Consider the following 19,935-nt stretch of genomic DNA (forward strand, 5'->3'; position numbering starts at 1 on the left):
AATGTAGGAGGAAACCCATGCAAACATGTGGTGAACAATAAAACTCCACACAGATAGCACCCTAGGAATTGAACCCAGGGCCCCAGCTCTATGAGGCAGAAATGCTAGCCACCGTGCCACTGTGCCGTGAAATATTTTTCTAGCAATTTTTGGAAGTTTAAAAGTATTACAAAACAATAGTTTGCAAAAGTAACTTGATATAGTAATACTTGTGCAAATGTATAGTATTTTAAAAGTTTGCATATTTTTAACAATGTCGTTAACACAAGGTTTCCTTGATGGAGATGCTAAAGTACAAGCTGTTCTCTCCTTTGTGCTGCATAGTCTTTTGAAAGAGGCACCCTGTTGTAGTCTCTTCCTTCTGCTTCAAAACGAGTAGCCAGCTGTTTGTGTTCAGATTTCACAGAATGTGCTCATCCATGCATCGTAAAGCTCAGTCTGACATCAGATGCTTTACAGGGTCTTTAGCCGAGCAAATGTGGCATCCTCTGAAAAAACAAACCGCTGCAAAATTGGAGAATTTTATGTGATGAAGAAATACAAATTTATCAGGAGGAGAGGTCTTGATTCCTCCTCTTTACTGGTTTATGACTTGGGATGATTGGGTAAAGTTGATACATTTGGGAAAGCTCAGGGATACCTGATGTGCTTCCGATGCTAAATTGATCAGATCTGGTAATGTTACAAAATACATTCACTACAAAGCTTTTACTGTTCTTTCTGAGGCCTTAACTGCATATCAGTAACAGGTTTATCTTAGAATTGTCCTTTAAAAATGAAATGCTGAATTGATATGTGCACTGTACAGTCACTGCTTTCATATAATCGCAGTACAAAATGTTCCAGGAGTGCATGATTCATTTAATGGCTAAAAATGACCAACTTCCAGAATCCTACACAGAATATTGTTAGGAATGAATGTTTGATCTTACGTTTTACATTTCAGCTCCTAATGAAAAGTTAACTGGCAGTCTGTCATAAACAAACACAATAAGTTAACCTGCAGAGGGTGCTATTTGCAGGCTAATAGTGTAACTTGATAAAAAGCGAGTTCAGAATTTAGCTCTTCTTTTTAATTAATTATTTTTACTGTTTGTCTTGTTTTTATGTGAAAAGAAAAGTGTGCATGTGGCATCTTTATACTCCAAGTCAAAATATTAAAAACATTAGAAAGTGTTAATTGTTTAAGGAAGTTAAAAAGACATTTTCTTGGAATGACTGACTTACATGTATAGTGCTTATTTTTGTCAGATGTTGTGGATATTCGTAGAATTTCAGGGAGAGTGGTATTGTTCATTTGAAATGATCTTTCACATAAAGCAGCATACGGACATTAGTCAGAAATTGAATGGCTGTTTACCGCTAAAGCCTTTTTTTCTGTGTTCATGCTGTTACTGGTAAATCATTGCAGGCGGTCAGGAGACCATTGTGCCTGGTAAAATTAGATGTGGGCATAAGAGTTTTCCAGGGAATCTTTAGTGTCTGAGCAATGAGCATACTGTTGTGCAAATAAGATATTTAACAACATATTTCGATGATGATTTACTGTTTTTTTTAGCTGTTTAAGTGGAAGCAGTGTTTTTATCTTATGCGCCATCGTTATTTCGTGTTTAACATACTGCTGCAATTTGATAGATGACAGCTGAGAAAATAAATGCACCTTCATTTTAGAAAAATGAAACTTGTAAATTTAAAAGTATTGCTAATAGTGGTGGTGATACAAGAGACAGTGTGTGTCCTATTCACGTTTGTATATACATAGTACAGTGCATGTCCCCTCTTCCACTGTTCAGAATATGAATCTGTTTTATTGTTAAAGTATGTTTCTGATAGATACACTTCCAGATACAAATAAGAAAAGTGAACTTCTGTAGATGGACACTTCATGCTCTGCAAAGATAGTTTGGGATAAAATGTTTTTTCTGTATTCAGATTCTTTTATTATTTCTACATATAACTTTTGAGTGAGATAAATATTCTTTTTTTAGGAGGGATTATTATACTGAGCTGTGTGGGAACAGATGTGGCTGCTCACACTTGCATTGTTTTACTTTTAGACTTTTCAGTGTTGCTTTGCAAATAAGGGGGTCTCTGCAGTGGAAAAACCCATGTGAGAATCTGGGACTGGATATGTTTTTCTGTTATATGTAATATTAGGCCTTTATTGATTTGATGTTGGATTTAAAAATAAAACTTACACTGCAAAATAATTTCAGGTACTGATAACTAGAGTAAAAGACTGGATTTGAACATTTTCACCATTAAAAAATTACTGACAACTGTTATAATGAAAATCACAAGAACATGTTTTATTCAGTAAATACACAGGTGGATATTGTGATCTAACAAAGAGCCTTGAAAGTGTTTGTTAAAATGTGGCTTTCGGACAAGTTATTTATGAACCAGAAAATGCTACCCAGACGTTCTGAAAGGAAATTCTCGAAATAATGCACTTTTATACAGAAGCAATGTTGGAAGCCTAACGGAGAAGACTGAAATGATAAAGAAATCCCAAAAGAAAGTTACCGCATATCAGTACGATATTGAAAGAAGGTCTATAAAAAATGGTTCTTCTGTTTTTCCCCCTCCACAGAGACTGTTGTGGCAGAAAGTGTGGTGGTGATAAAGAAACTCTTGCAAACCCAACCATCACAGCACAGCGAGATCATAAAACACATGGCCAGACTTTTTGACAAAATAACTGTAAGTACGTGTAATGCAGTACACTTTATTGTAGATTATTGTATTTGTGTATATGCTGAATGTGTTCAGGTGTGCCTACTCACTCTTTTACAACTACGTTGTTAGGTGCCGATGGCCAGAGCTAGTATCCTTTGGTTGATGGGAGAGTATTGTGAAAGAGTCCCAAAGATAGCCCCTGATGTTTTGAGAAAAATGGCCAAAACGTTCACATCGGAAGAAGAAATTGTAAAGCTGCAGACTTTGAATTTGGCAGCCAAACTGTATCTTACAAACTCTAAACAGGTAAGAGGATATTTAAGCTGTTTTGTATATCTGGACTGTTTAAACATAACTATATAGATATAGGCCTGTATGTTAGTTCTGTGTACCAGCTTGTCCTAGATTTGACGTAGTACAAGACGGAATTTGTTCTTCTGGCTATATTATCTTGACGTTTTCCTCTTTATAATTTTTCTTCAGTTCTTTTTTCTTGGATCACTATATGGATAAATGTTATGTAATAGAAAGCCTATGTGACTCAACCCTTGTAGATAACTATGTCCTACATTTTGTAGTACAAGTCTGTATATAAAACATAATTCAATTAACAAGGATGAATTCATTAATGTTCTGTAGAAATACCAACAAAGTGAGTTACAAAATATCTGACCTTCCTAAAGTATTGGCTGTTTAAATGCAGTGTTCTGTTGAGCAGAGAAGTAATCCAAGTTAAAGCAATTGAAATAAATGTTAATGAAAACACTGCACAGTAACGAGATTGAAAGAGAAAGGTGCGTATGAGTCATTCTCGAATGGCATTCTTCAAACCAGGACACAGTGTTAGGGTTAGAAAAACAACACCATAAATTGAAATTCAGATGTTAGGAAATATGTTATTGAATATACTTTCCACCTATCTGCCTTCTGTTCAGATTTTGTACACGATAACATTTTAGCTTTAGCTTTCCCAAAATCATGGTGATGTCTCTATGGGCCCTTAGCTTAAGAATTTAATTCTGGTTTGATGAACTGGTTGAGTTTAACCTTGTTTTTCTTTAAAAAATCACATCCCCCTCCTCGTTTCAAGAAAGGGAAGAAGGGAATTTGTTGTTTTTGTAGATGTAAGGAACCATTGGGGACCGTAGTAAAAGCAGCTCTGTGGCACTCCGATCATAATTTTAGGTGAAAAAGTCTCTTCCACCAACCACTCTAGCTCCTTTGTAACGGACCAGTGAATGTTAAATTTCAATATTTAAACAGCAGTGAAGAAGCTCGCCTGCCGCACCATTCAGAAACTGCCATAGATGTGGGCAATGTTCTGCTAAATATGCAGACCTATAAAATTTTACCTTAATGTTCTGCATCTCATTGGTTGCTTCATGTACAAGTTCATTTAAATAAATGTAAATGTAGCCATAGTTTATAATGGAACTGATACCTACTCAATGAGGGGAGCATTAGCCGTAATTCTTCGTAGAGTGCATTTTTGTAGACCCTATGGAGTGAAACAGGACAGAGGGGCAGTAGTTGTGGCTGTGAGCAAATAACTCTTTATTTTTCCTTCATAAATAAATGACAAGCATTAGCAGAGGCTATAAACAGGAGAAAGGATGGTGCGAAGTCACTTATCCTGCTTTGCAAAGGGCATCAGCATCTTGCTGCTATGAGGGAGTAACAGCTAAATGCACTGAAAATAATTTGCAGTAATACAGTCCAGTGATTCATGGGCCTGACTTTATGGGTCATAATTCAGGGTAAAGTAAGTGAGCACGATCAGAATGCCTACATTGCACACGCCGGGGACAGTATCTCTTCATAAAACACACCTCTGCACAAGCACTTTTGCCAGCCCTCTAATGCCCTTTGATGTTTTGATGTCCTGCATATTTTTCTGATTAAGTTTTGAGGGCCATGTTTTTAGTTGTATTTCTACATTCATTATCCTCACGTAGACCCTTCAGTGGCTTTGCCATATATGATTATTTTTTAATGATGCCTTTCTTTCCACTTCAGCAGTTTAATAATCTAGCACATGCTTGCTTCTTAGCACTCAGCATTCACCTACTCAGCGCAGAAGAGGACATGTGTCTTGGCTTCAGAATTCGATTTGCTGCTTTGGAAACGCTAATTCCCAACAGGGCAACATTTGTTTGCCATATCCATTCATTTTTATTACTGCTTTAAATATGTTTATTCAGAGTTATCAATAATCATAACCAACTTGTTTCCCCCCCCATCTCCCCCTTTTTTTTCTCTCCTCCAGACAAAATTGCTTACACAGTACATATTAAATCTAGGCAAGTATGATCCCAACTATGACATTAGGGACCGTACAAGATTTATTAGGCAGCTGATCGTGCCGAATGAAAAGAGTGGAGCCTTGAGCAAGTATGCAAAGAAAATCTTCCTAGCCCCAAAGCCAGCGCCCGTACTCGAGTCGGCGTTCAAAGGTAAAGAAATATAAAGTTTTAATGGTAGGAAAAAAAAGCCAAATTAAAATGGTTACCGTAGACACTAGCTGGAAGGCCTATAAATTCTGGCCATTTTCCGTCAGCGCTTTGCCATTTGCTCTTTATCTTTCTTTTAACTGCACATAATAAAGTCAAGAAGAGGAGTTACTGCTTTTTCATGTCTGCGGTTTTATTACCCATTTTAATCCGTTTTGAATTTCCCCTTTCTGCAATCAGCCCTGTGAACATATAATTTTAAAAACCAAGAGTTGTTAATTGTCAAGTAGGGATACTCATTTAGGGGTAGATTATTCGAATTATGGTCAGATCTATTTGTTTTTTTTACCTTGGCCATGCAAATTGTGTGTCAATCCCATTCTTTGTTCACTTAAAATCATTATTCTTGAGTTTCCATGTAATGTGCAATGTAGCTGAAGAAAACAGTTTTATTTTTATTTTTAGTGGAGCAGGAGCTTTGTATGGATAGAATCGAAGTAGAAAATATTCAGATTGCTTCTCCCCCACGCTTGTGTTGTTGAGATGGTATCCCCTCCTCTCTTTTTTTTTAAATAACAGGGCTGCCATCAGCACATTGCAGTAAGGTCACGAAGGTTGTGAGCTCCAGCTCGGCTCATAATAAATATATAAATTGCAATGTTAATTCCTACCTTTTGGGGAAAAGAAACCCTCTTCAACGAGGTAGAGACGAGCTCTGTTTCCAGGAAAAAAAAAACATTAAAATTCTGGATGAGTTTGTGCCAAGACATGTATGCGGATTGTTTAACTGCGCTGTCATTCTTAATATTCACAGTAAAGTAATTTTTAGAGAAGCTACATTTCAGAGCAACACCTCTAAACACACTGACTGATTAGCTTTTTTATTGACCATTATGGGGAAGATTATTGTAATCTATGGGCTGAAATCAGTTTTTTGACCTATTAGGAGCCTCCTTAGTTTGTATTTATACCATGACATTTGAGATAATATAGTGCCAATTACTACAAGTCCTGATTAAGATTGCACTGTGTGACATTGGGCTCATGTTATTTATTATTGCATTCATTTCTCCCCCTTTAATAGATAGGGATCGCTTCCAGCTTGGCACACTGTCTCACTCCCTTAATACCAAAGCTGCGGGATACCTGGAGCTGTCTGACTGGCCCGAGGTGGCCCCAGACCCGTCTGTCAGGAACGTAGAGGTGGTGGAGCCGGTATGAACACTTTTCCTAGATCCAGATGGAACTCTTTGTATTTCACCTCTTTCAAAGCACCTTGCTTTATGGTCTTTATGGTTCTTATGGAGTAGTGCATTCAATGAATAACTTAATTGAAACTAATGGGGAAAAAAACTGCTGATTAAAGTGTTTTAGCCCTTTTTCATTTCTGAAATATGCAAGTTGGGAAAAAAAAAATCTATCTTCCAGACCAGGTCTCTGTTCATTTTAGCAGTGCACATTGAGTACAGTCATGCCCATTGTTGAATGTTTTTCACCTTGAATTTTTTATTATTCTTAAAATGTTATTCTCTGTCCCTGGAGGCATCATGGATGTTATTTAAATAATGATATCTGCGTGTACAAAACTGGCTTCTTTGTCCCAGTCATTAGACTCACATCATGTACTTTATATAGTGAGAGTGTGTATTGTATGACAATGAAAAAGAAAATTATATCTCCTGTAATGAGCTAATCACAGGTGAAATTTAAGTCTAGTGTTTTTTTTTTCCCTTAAGTGATTAAGAGATGTTTTATAACCAATATGGCTTTTTCCTGACTGCATTGTTACAAATGTTACACTAAGTTTTTTGTGAATCATTTGTTCACACTGAAATATTTTCTTCCCATACTTCTTGTGCATCTTAAACATAAGAACCATTGCATGCTGCTTTGTTTTGTTTAACTTTGACCATGCTTTTGAAGCAAATAATGTATATCTAGACATTGGTTATTTTCTCAAACCAAAAACATTGCTGAACCTCTGTGATACTTTGCCAGGAACATATAAGAACATATATGTCAGGAGTTTAAAGCAATCCTTCATTTTCAAAATCAAAATGCAGATGTTTAGCAATACTTAGGTAACCAGTTCTAAGCGCGAACATTGGTATAAACCAATTGAGTAATTGTAATTGAGATCTAGCAGTTAAAAGCCAGCTGCATATCTGCTGCTTAACTGTGGGAGAAAGAATGACTTATGCCTAAGAAGCATGGTTAAGGGTTTTCCTCAATGTTGTATACCTGAATAGAATTGACTAATGGTAGCAAATGGCATGCATTAGTTGTTTGTACTTAAAGAATAGTTAGTTCCAAGAAAGAAACTATGTGTTGGATTTCAGTGACCTTGCATGCTTCTTTCTCTTTGTGCAGTTAAAAGAATGGGCACCTTCGGCAGGAAAAACAAAGGCTTCCAAGCAGGGTGACAAGTTCTACTCGGATTCTGGGGAGGAGGAGGAGGAGGTCTCAGGGAGTGGCAAGAGCAGCGATGACAGTAGCAGCCATGGTAGGTGTCAAAACAGGATTTACTTTTAAACTAAAGGAAGTATGAAATTTGCAAGAAAACATAATGTGTCAGGCAAACTGTATCCAGGATATTGGAGATCTGATTCCCATTTATTGCAGATTGGCTGGAATTGCCATAACTAAGCAATTTATGTTCAAGTAAAAGCATCTGTGTGTGTAGCTTTTTTGTGCACTATTTTTGCTTGTTTTTCTTGTAGAATCAGCCCAATATCCACCTCTGAAATGTTCTTTTAACCCTACTGACCGCAGTTCCTGGAAAAATGTTGGAGTGCCTTATTGGAGTGTTCAGTTATCTGTGCATTGGGTTATTAGTAGCATGTCAGTATGTTCAGTATCCTTATGATTTAACAAATCATGCTTTGTTGGTGGAGATTGAATCCTGTGTCGTGGAGATATCTTGCTAAAATTCATGGCCACCGTTTGGCAGGTTTTTAAGCTTTGAAGATCTCGCCTTGTTCCGTAGTACAGTTTCCTGCAGTACAGTAACATTACCAAGGATAGGGAAAAACGCACAGAGCTAATTCTCCCAACAGAACTCAGGGCAGCTGGTAATGAAATTTCAAGTTTTCACACTGGTCTGAAAGTGCGGCCTGTTTCGGCTTCTGGTAGAGGAAACTGACAGCGGGACGGGGAGCGAGGAGGACGCCGAGAGCGGCAGTGAGGACGGGCAGAGCGGCTCGTCCAGTGAGCAAGACAGTTCCAGCCAGTCCGGCTCTGACAAGAAGACGACGCCGAAGAAGAAGAAAGTCAAGAAGGAAGAGGATGAGAGGTAAACGTCATTTTTCACTGCAGCTTCTCCTGCTTGACGGGATTTCCCCACCCACTGTACTTGATCTGCTTTTCTAAATAATAGAAACGTCTGGTTGTTAAACGCAGAGGCAGAGGCAGTGCAGGTGGATGACCTTACTTGTGTTGTTGTGACCTTAATGTAATGTAATATAAGGCTTTATTGAAATAAAACAAATCTTGAATTTTGACTTGTTTGTTGCTCAAAAAGTAGAAGTAATGTGGATATTTGAAATGTACATCTAAAACCATTTATCCCATTAAGCAAAGAAAAAAACACTCCTTTTACCACTTAATGGCTTTACTGTAGACTAGATGTTAGCTGCAGTTAGTCGAATATTGCATGAATAATTGAAATTTACATTAACTGAATAACACTAATTATATACATCAGAAATGAAAAACAGTCTACATTGTGAAATGTCGTGAATGTTCATCTTTTACAGCATGATAATGCATTAAAATCGGCATATCTAAAAAGGAGCAAATAATAAAAAATTAGATGCTAATACTCTATGGTTCACTCCAGTTTTACACAGTCATGTCCACTGTTGCATTTATGGACAAGAGTATTCATTAATTCACAGCGATGTTTTTTTTTTTAAATGTGCAGGGTGCACTAAAGACTAAAGGTAAGGATATATTGTATTGTGGGTTTTTCGAAATACACCCAATGTGTTCCTTGTAGTTTTTTTTTCTCTCACAGGTTAAAATTAAATTAGTAAGTGTGCGTGAACTTGCTAAACTTTGCCAATTATAAGATGCAGTCTTTTACTTGCTTTCTATTTTTGGAAAAAACTGTTACAATTTTAAATATATATATATTCTGTTTTTTTTTTTACATGAATGATTTTTTTATCAATACCAATGTGTTCCTTAATTGGTAAGAAACCTTTGTTAGGTGTTACTATATGTTCGAAGCCTCCAATTGCCGCTCATGCAGGGATAGTCTTAAAGTGGAAGACGTGACCAATCTGACATGGCATCAATAATCTTCATCTCCATCTGTTATCTGCGCCTGTTATTTTTCACCCTTCGACACGCTCCCCCAATGATACCTGCTTCCTCAAGCAGCAACACAGCAGCAATCTGATTAAACTCTCTTCGAAGTGTAATAAGGGGAATATTCATAAGGTAATTTCGACAAATTTGCGTTTGTAATGGCTGTAGATTAGCCATTACCAGCTTCTGTTAGCATGAACCAAGTATTCCAATCATATTTTTCAATAATTAGGGTGCTAAGTGCTACCTCTGATGATGTGGTAGGTGTTTGCTGCGTCTCCTATGCGTCTGCAGCCAGTGGCCAGTGCTGTCTGTGGTTTCCAGTAAAGGCACTTTGATCAGTTCTCAGCTGTAACTCAGCTATGGCTGGCAGCCTGCACTCTGCTCCTTTTATTACAGACAGTAATTAAAGCAGCTCGCCCTGCCACTTCCATAACAAACACAGCATAATGCCCTAATTATGACTTTATTAATTTAAGTCAGGATTTAATGATTTTAAAAGTGATTTATATTGTTTTTCCTGTTCGGAACAAATGAAATCTGTAGTCTAAATTAATACTGGCTTTTCATCACTGCAAAGTTAAAAAGCCAGTTACCATCACATTCTTTTCATTAAATTAACATCCGAAATTCCAGGCAGCAGGGTAAACATTCATTATGTGGCAGAATTGAAATGGAAGAAAAAAAAGTGATAATGGAATATTGAATTACCTTTGCAAAAAGAAAAAAAAAAGAAATTTCTCCAGTTGTTCTGCAAACTTGTAACTTTGCATACCTTTGTTTTCATCTGACGAGGGGTGGGTCGTGTTATTTTTAACCTTCTTTCATAAGTTATTCATGATCAAGCTATCAAAACGTAGTGCTTAGTTCTCTTGTGAATAGAAATTTATCAGTAGCTGTTTTCCAACAGTTGTAACTTGAAAGGTGATGAATGTTTAATATTATCCATCCTGTCTATTTCATTGCAGTTTCTCAATTGTTCACAACATGTAGATGTTACAAACATTTTTCTAACGCTTTTTTGTGTGTAGATTCTATTATGTTGTATTACAATTACATTGTTTAGTATTGTAAATTAATATTGTTTAATATTTTGTGGTATTTTTAATTTATGAAATCAAAACACGTTTCTTTATGGTGCAAAGCTGCCATTCTGTGTAACCCTTATTTTTATCTTAAGAAAACAAGCTGCACTCATTTTATTGGCCATTTTCATCTCTGGGGTATTGCAACATTGGTATACAAATTTCCTTGCAACTACACCCTTGCCTTAAATTTCTCATTCTGTCTGGTATAAAAAGTAAGCTTCTGAATGTTTTCACAATGCAAATTCTTCATGATAAAAATATTATTTTGGTAAGCATATTTTGGAAACCCCTTGTATAATCTAAAAAGGAAACAATGGTGTTAACTGACATTTTAAAGATTCTGGGAGTGATCTGATATTAGCATGCTCTTTTTCAACAAACACTAAGCACTTATGGTCATTTCTGTTTTTTTTATAGTGAGAAAAGTGATTCCGGAAGACACAAAAAGACCAAAAAAGAATCCAAAACGAGAAAAGCTGAATCCTCGGAGTCTGAGGCAAGCTCTTCCTCTGATAGCTCCTCCAGCTCTGAGTCGGGCTCAGAACTGGACACTGACTCGGATTCCAGCGCCGACCTGAAGCTCAAGGCTAAACCCAAGGTGAGAGGCCTTCTGTACACAGGCTTTTTACTAATTGAATCCCTGTGTACTGTATGGGCGCACCAGGGATAGTTCTATAGCACACAGGTGATGATGCGTTTTTCAGTTTCTGTTCAAAATACGTTTGTTTTACACTTCTAGGTTGAGCCCATTCTATCAATGTACAAACTAGTATCTGTAATACTAGTTTGTTTTTTTTTCCCCTTTCAAATATTTTTAAAATATAGATTTTTCATTTTTTTCCTTATATCTACCTATTTTGGAACTGACAGGTGTTGTTCATGCCTTGACCACATCTCCTGCATCCATTGAGCCTTTGTATCTTTTCACTTTATCTTCTGATACAGTCCGAGCTCAGTCATAGCTGTCAGAGTTAGGTGTTGAACCCCAAGTTGACATTGACTCGGAACTCCTCTTCTCAAGATACAGTACACAATATCACACACATTGTATTTACATTTGTATGTAAAGACTTTTGAGAAAGAAAAGATGGACAGCTCACCAATTCCCATCTTATGAGGCACATACTCATTGACAAACATGTTTTTGTACATACGCTTTAAATTGTTAAAAATGGCATGTGACAATTCCGAATCAATTTGAGGGCATAACAGTTGTGAGAGAAGATTCCAGCCTTCCTTGATTACTAATACTACTCCTACTATTACTGTACATCAGGGTTGAACTTTTCTTTCTTCTTTTAATTTGTAATACCTTCTTTCTCTTAACGTCTGACTGAAACACTATGACGATAAAAGTCCTGGCCTGCTTACTGCTGAGCCTGTACCACATATGTTGTGAGGTTGAGTTTTACAGGTTGTTTCTCACTTTGCTCAAGAAAGCCACTATAAAAACATATAGAACCCTATTGACACAGATGTGCCATGGACAAGGGCTAACTATCTCAGTGAGAACTGAGAAAGGTTTAACTTACTAATTCCATATTTACCCATGGTGACACTAAGGAAATTGCTTCTCTCCACTTAGTGAATCCTAGTCAAAGAAGACATGAGCCAGGCTCAAACGTGCAAAATGTATGGATTTTTAAATCCATAAAACGCCATCAAACAGTTGTGGAATATCTCACTATTGCATACACAAATACATAATGACATCATGCTGATTCTTGGTTTCAGAATTACCAGATTAAGCTGCTACACGGCTTAATCACACAGAGTGTGTTGTGTAGCAGCTGAAGTTGTGACATGGACAAACTCTACTGGGCTTGTTTCACCCTATATGTCTTAAGCACTGAATTGAAAGACCTCCTCTTATTTCTAAACATTCTTAGGTTACAAACATCTGGTACTGTACTGTTGTTGGTGGGACACTGCTGTTGAGGTCAAACAGCAAACAAAAAGTAAGGGTTAAAAATGTCAGTGTTATAGTTAATCTAAATCTGATTTGATTAGAAAAGTAAAGTTTACAAGGGGCAGCCATATATTTTGTTTTCAAAAAGAAATCCCCTGCAGGGACCCATTATATTTCTGTATTTTTCTTAATAAATATTAGTGTCTTAAGACTGTCAGTGTGCTTTTAAGACAGATTACTACAGGCAGTTTTGTTCAAGATAGAAGTTAGACCCTTGCATTAAATGGGGACTTTAAAGATCCCTCACTTGGTTGCACTGATCCTCTGTGACAGCTATTAGAAGAAAGACATGAGCAACTCTGTTTCAATTAATCTTTTCTTTTATTACTGTAATGTCATATTTGAAATCTATGACACATCTTCCATCGACGAAGTGTGTTAATTCCATCATTTATGCCACACTGTTAATAATATGCAGGAGGAAGATGGCTTCTGCAAAAAAAGTCTGAAGTCCAGCATTTATGTGCAACACACATTTGAAATGTAATAATTATTGTAATAAAAACTGTGCGGTTGTGCTTTTCTTATGTAAGCTTTAAACTGGATTAATCCACTCCACTGTCTTCCACTTTCGTTTTCCCTGGTATTTAGTCAGTCTCCTTAAAGGGTCATTTGAAAGCTTTTATTTTATTAGCACGTTTAAGGTGATTGCCTCACCTGTTCTAATTTCTAACCTAAAAACAGAACATTGTGTTCCCTACAAATTGACACTAGCATAAGGCTTAATGTCTTTCATGAACACTGTAATAACAAAGCAAACAAAATAAATGTTCACTAAACTGTTTTTGATGTTACTGCTAATACAGATATCACAATTTTGGTTCAGTACATTTAAATCAAAGAGAGCCCATGTTTTTCTGGCAACCACAAATTGTTAGGTGCCGTGCATAAATAGCTTGACAAGGCAAAAGAAAAATAAATGCAATTTTATATTTGCGATGAGACCAGTGTCAGAGGTTTGAACCACTTGGGGCTTGGTTTTCTTTTCAGTTAACAGGATTGCCTTTCAGTGTACTGTGCTCTGCTGGCTATTTTTTAACATGTAATATATAAAAGGATTGATAGCATTACTGATCTAGACAGGGTATGTGATCTCCATTTTCAAACACATTATTTATTATTTAGCCCCTCTGCTGTGATTTTGTTAAAGAAGGGGGGGGGGGGATGTCAGCCAAAGATCTATTTTTCCAATTTAGAAATCCCCTGAAATCCAACTCATTTGTGGCTTGGATACATATCGGAATAAAACGTATAAATATGTAACACCATCTGTGAATTGTTCAGATTCTCATATGCTTTTCTTTTTCTTTTCTTCCCTCAGCAAAAATATACAGAAACAATTTGTCTATATCTTTCCACACGATCTCCTTTCAAGTACTAACACAATAGCAACAGTGGGAGATCTGTCAGTGCATTTGGTTTGTCAATGATGGTGTTGTATAAATATAGGGAGGCTAAGAAATAAAATTTGCACAGTAAAATACGATTTCATCTGCCTTTTCTCTGCAGCTCCATTGCTCTTGCTGCGGTGTGAAATTCTCATTTTACACACTTTGCTGGTTGGGGCCATGAATTATGCATTGTGCCAGAGAAATCCTCAATCTCACGCTTCAAGCCCTGTGTGCATTATCCAGGTTCTATCTCTATTACCAAGATGAATTGTCGATTGGGGAATATTTGATAGGATATGGTTTTAACTTCATTGTTTGTTTTCTGTATTACAGTCTTCTTTGTGGGGGGTTTCTTTGTCTGTAGATACAGAGTGAAATTTTATGGTTCCTGAAAAAAATATGGTTATGAGAGCATGGTATGTAAGATAAAAGCATTCATAAGTTAAAATGCTTTTATACCGAGGGTGTTGTACTGAGACTTACTGTTATGCTATGCCAGAGCAAATAAAAGCACGTTATAATTCTCAGAGTAGAAGGTACTCTTCCAGGAAGATTTGTGATTCTTTGTAATACTCATGACACCAAAATTTGTCGAATACGTTTTATCTCCATTTGGCATAATATTTAGGTGAATATCGCATTTCACACTCACAAAAAAAAAATCACAAGACCTGACTGTAATATAGTTTGACATAGTTTGTAATCCAAACAGACGGGTTGCTTTAAATACATTTTGCTTAGTGTTTGTGAAGGCATTTGTTCTACCTTTATATCTTTATTTTCATTCATATTTTTAGGATCTTGAAGGGGTGAAGCTGAAATGTAGAGGTTTGCTCTATTAAACTGGTGAGAAAATGTCTTGTCTGGATTGCTAGTGCTGTGAATGAGACAATATACGTTTAGGTGTTTGGTCTGATTCCTTAATATGTCAGCCAAATGACTGATTAAGAGCTTCTACATTGCAGTGCAAGATTCTACATACAAGCAGGGTTTGAAAGAATAATGTAGGACACTTCAATGTATGCATCAGGTATATCATAATGCCTTGTATGTATTAAGACATTCATACCTCTAGTGTGATGTCTCTTACACAGTGTTACTCAAGTGCTGCACTTACAGCAATTTATGCTGCCCCCTCTCAACTCTGACCAGAACTCCCAGCCCACCTTGTCAGGTTAACAGAAAAACAAGGCAACTTACAATATCAATCAACAAATTAAGAATATTTAAGTTATATCCAAATATACATATTGAATATGGGACTGGAATACTTTTTAGTTGCTGTAAGCATAGAACACTTTTCACTTTTCTTTGTGTTTTTGCTTTGCCAAACAGTCAGATCCTTACACTCTTCATGAATATTTAAGGCAGGATCATAAGTGAAGTTTGTAGTGTTCATTCTGCATTCAAATGTCATTTTATTCTCCATATTAGTAGAAGCATAAAACATCTTGGCAACTTTTAAAGGTTAAGCACATGAGTGTCTGAATCTATTTATCTATTTATATTTGTTGCTAAACAGTCTTCCCTTTTTAATTTTTAAAATTTTTGTAGTGCTTTACATTGCAAAAATAGGGCAGTGTGAATTTTTTCACAAAAAAAGTAATTTTAGCAGTGCAAGAAGTCATGCTTAAAAGAGAAAAACACAAGGCTTATGAGCAATTAAGATCACAAATCACTTATAATTACTTCATATATCTTGCATTTAAAATAGAGGGTTCATAATTAAAATTAAGTAATAGTAACTCAGCATGGTAAAAATTGAAAGTAAAACAATTTTCCAGGTTCCAGTTAATCGTATATATTTAAAATGTAAAATTCTGTTACTATGATTCCCTTTTATAATGACGTCGTTAGCTGAGCCTCATAGCAAATTCACCTACCTTGATCTTTCACTGTTTACTGAGTATTTCCAGAGCAACTCTGTCCTTAGAGTGTGAGGGGATCGTGTCTTCACTAAGCATTTTCAATAAGGAGATTTACATATAAAGAGACAAACTGCACTGCATTTAATGTTCTGTTTTTTTCTCTCCACAAAAGAGAAGGTGTTTTGATCAGTTCCCTGAAGGATATTGAAGACATCAATTTGTCTCTCTCAGTAGGAGGTGCCCTGGCACTGCAGCAACAATTTTAGAAACGGTTTTATTAGGAATGTAGGAATACTTTCTGTTTCTAAAACAATTATCTTGGAATAATAATCCTAGTAATATCCGGAATAATATTCCTAATCTTCAAATATTACCTTCTGTTTATTCAGAAATATGGATTTTTGGACTCATAACAACTGTAAATGTTGCTTTCATAACCCCCCACAATGTGCTGCACACACTGGAAAATTTAAATATGTAAGTAGGAAAATTACTGATGAGAGCAGGGCATTAGACTCATCTAACTCGTTTGGAAGTTAATAGTTAATTGATTCAAGGATCTCATCCAACTGAAAGATGGATGAGATTCTGGAGAAAGAAGCCAGAGTGTTAGCTTGAACAATATGGCTGAATAGCTTGTTCCACACTCCCACAACCTTTAAAGTAAAGAAGCATTTTCTGTGTCCTGATTTCTGTTTTAAATGCACTTCCATATAGATTTTTCTTTTGCTCTGTGAAGAAATCAGATGGGTTACCTTTGAGGATTTTAAAAAATTGTATCAGGTCCCCTCGTAAAGTTTTGTGTTCAAGAGTAAAAAGTTTCAGTTCCTTTTTTACTTTAGGTTTACTTGAGGTTCAGTTTGCCAGTGTAGGACATTCCCATATTAAATAACATACTTTGATTTAAAATATATGCTTTTAATTAATTGCTTCACCACATTGTCTAAAAAATGTAAATAATGTCAACATAAACAGTTGTCTTTTTAGGGTCTCTGCTATGTCAGCATTTCCCATTTTGTCTTTATAGTTTGGTTTTACTCTCTACTTTCGAAATCTGCACTTGTGTACATTAAATAACAACAGACAGACGTTTAGAATTTTATCTAAATGTTTTGAAATTTAATCTGCTACTTCTACCTCCTATTTTTTATATATAGAGCACTTAAAATGCACAAAGCTTAACAAAGAAATGGTATAATAAATCAAACACGATAATAGCATAATAGTAAACTGAACAAAGTTAAAGTATAAAACATTAAAATGCACTTAAAAGTACACAATAATGAATGTGTTAAATTCTAAACGACTGAATTTCAAATTAATTTATAACTTTATACTTAAGGTAATTTTAAAAATCTATTTACTATTTAACTGGCATCCTGTGCAGAGTAACTAGAACAGTAGTAATGTTTTGTCATCTGTTTCAGGTGGAACTTAAGCAGCAGTTTTCTGCATGAGCTGCAAAATTTATTTACCTTGGCTACTTTCCCAACAACAGGCACAACCTGTTCTTTGCGAAATGTCTAAATTGATACGTATATTTAAGTGTTTATTTGCAAAATGTAGCTCAAAATAGTTAAATAAATAACCAAGATTTCTGTTTTCTCATTTTAAATAAGATAAATCCTTAATGTATATACCACGCAAGAGAAGTTGTTGCTGAGAACCTGATATCAGAACTTCTGGAAGATCTATGTCTAGAAGTATATAGGAGTCAGCTATCAATGCTTTGGCTTATTAATGACAGTTTTAAATGAAAGGAGCCATTATTGTTTGCAGACAATTGCTATGCCAAACGTTTCATTACTTAGATTATTAGACGCATCCTTCTACAGACTTGTTAAGGGATAAGGGGTAAGGGCTATAAAATATTAATGTAGATATTGTCTGTATTATCGTCATTTTACACTTGAACAGTGATTAGTGAAGATGACTCCATCAAGGAGTCCTCACATATATCAAGATGCATGAGAAGCACCAACTGGAATTTGTTCCCTTATAGTATGAATTTAAGAATGAAACTAATAAATCTGTCACACTTTTCCACAGTTTCATGAGTTTAAGGTATAAGAAAAACATCACTATTTTAACTAACCAATTGCTTAATTCCTTTCTTATTGTTTGTATGTTTTCTGTCATTTACACCCTTGATGTGTTTTGTTTGCAATATTGTCCTGTTCTGTAGGGAATGAGAATATTAAAAGATGGTTAGAGCTTTATAGAGAAATCCTTGTAATGTTTTTAATGGAAAACATAAAAGTTGTAACTTTCTTTTAAAGACCTGTTTAACTTTCCTTTTTGCATGTTAAATAAAGCTACCCAATTTTTATAGTTACATAGATTAGTGAATTTTTAAATGTTAAATAATAGATATTTGTTCTGGAGAAGCTGCTATTTGACGTGATAATAGAAATTTAGGTTTAAAACACCCCTGTGAGGCTATCAGAAAAATTCTCTGAACTTGTGTTGTATTTTTAACATTCGTATGTAAAGCACTATGTATTCAGATTTCAAAAATCCATGCTTATTACCTGAGTATACATGATTTTCATACTGAACGCTGGGTGTGTGTTTCTACAGCCCATACTTAAGAAGATAAGTATCTGCAGAACAGAGAATACTGTGTAATTGGATTAAAGCAAACATTGCTGACTTTAAATCCTTTTAAATGCAATTTCATTTTTGCTTTTGTGTAAAACGAGTTTCACTGACTGTCTCATTATATTTCAGTTTGATTTTTTGTGCTCAGGTGCTTACTTTTGAGAAGAATAATTAAATCTTAGCGGCCTTTTCGTTCCTGTTGCATCTCATGATAGCCTCCGCAACATCACAACCTCAGTGTTGTGCTGACTATTTTTTTGTTCAAATTCTTAAGTATTTAAGTACACTATTAAGTACACTATTTTTCAGTGTGAAATTAACCTTCATGTGTTCCTTTATTCCAAAATTGGGTGAACAGAATTAAATGTTGTTGGACATAAACTACAATGTATAATGTATCCAGTGTTAGACTCAGGGCTTCACTGGGGAACCTGTGTCTCATTGCCAGTAACCAGACAGACAAACTGCGATATTGTTAAGAAGCTGTATCAGGTCTTTCCTTGGCTTTAGTCTAATTTTGTGATCAGAGGTTGAGAGTAGGGACACCGTTCTAGTAGAGTGTTGCCATTTAGATTTAGATCCATTGAACTATTTAGATCCATATGGTGGATGTTCATGCATAAAGGTCTGTGAACAGAGACATTTTTAAGTTCTACAGCACTGGTTAAATAAGCAGATACAGGTTCGAGGCACTGGTTGCTGTCCATACTTTAGCTCATTTTCAAGTGATGGTCTTCCATATTTATATTTTTTTCCCCATCTTAAGCCGTAATGGAGGACACCCTTGAATCTTGTGCATTTTCCTTAGCCTTGAATTCTTCCTTGTGCAAAAATCTAACTTTGGAACACCAACCAGTCAGTGCCCCTGGACAAAAAGACATCGGCCTGTGTCATCCAAGGTTGATAATATAAAAATATTAAGTATTTAGAGTATTCTTTACATATATTTTTATTAGCAGCTTTCTATGCAGTAGTTATATTTTAAGGGAGCAAAAAGCTCATAAAGCTTTTTGATTGTCCTCAAGTTCTTTGTACAACTATAGAAAAATGGTATTTAATTGTTAACCAGGCCATTTTTCTGTAGGCTGTAGTGTTAATGGACACTTTTGACAAAGTCTGGTTTCAGCAAGGGTTTTCTACATGCAGTTTTTCATTTTTCAAGGGATCTTTCTTTTCTCAGTGTCTTTAGCAGATTTTTTTATTATACATTTAACTACTAATATGTTGTTTGCATGTCAGTCACATGGAGGCTCACGGTGAGAAAAATGAATGCTGCTATAGTGAGAAGAATTAATGATGCTATAATAAGCATTAAGGCACAACAGGGAACTTCTTACATTGAATAATGGCAGGCAAGCCATCGCAGTAAATCAGCCCTTCAGCGTCATGTCTCTGACCCTCTGGATCTCTGACCATCATGCCAACATGCTGTTTCGTTTTGTTTCTTTATTGTGATGGCTGAATTGTTGAAATCTAATTGCAGCAAGTCGAGATGTTCACGTCAGAACTTGAGAGTCTGTGTAGTTGCTTCTGTCTGTTTCTTGTAGGAATTTATATATGACTGCTTCACTCAGATTG

The 19,935-nt window shown here is 35.8% G+C and overlaps 1 protein-coding gene across 1 annotated transcript in view; it reads left to right on the forward strand.

Annotated features, from left to right (window-relative positions):
• The window catches only part of ap3b1a (adaptor related protein complex 3 subunit beta 1a), a 119,196-nt gene that overhangs the window by 47,863 nt on the left and 51,398 nt on the right, over nt 1–19,935 (forward strand). The window contains exons 14-20 of the mRNA XM_015365489.2: nt 2,594–2,703; nt 2,809–2,985; nt 4,946–5,132; nt 6,214–6,344; nt 7,500–7,632; nt 8,262–8,421; nt 10,946–11,126. Coding sequence (XP_015220975.2) covers nt 2,594–2,703; nt 2,809–2,985; nt 4,946–5,132; nt 6,214–6,344; nt 7,500–7,632; nt 8,262–8,421; nt 10,946–11,126 — 1,079 coding nt within the window. The remainder of the gene's footprint in view (nt 1–2,593; nt 2,704–2,808; nt 2,986–4,945; nt 5,133–6,213; nt 6,345–7,499; nt 7,633–8,261; nt 8,422–10,945; nt 11,127–19,935) is intronic.

This window comes from Lepisosteus oculatus, chromosome 3 (assembly GCF_040954835.1).
Source record: "Lepisosteus oculatus isolate fLepOcu1 chromosome 3, fLepOcu1.hap2, whole genome shotgun sequence".
NCBI classification, from domain to species: domain Eukaryota; kingdom Metazoa; phylum Chordata; class Actinopteri; order Semionotiformes; family Lepisosteidae; genus Lepisosteus; species Lepisosteus oculatus.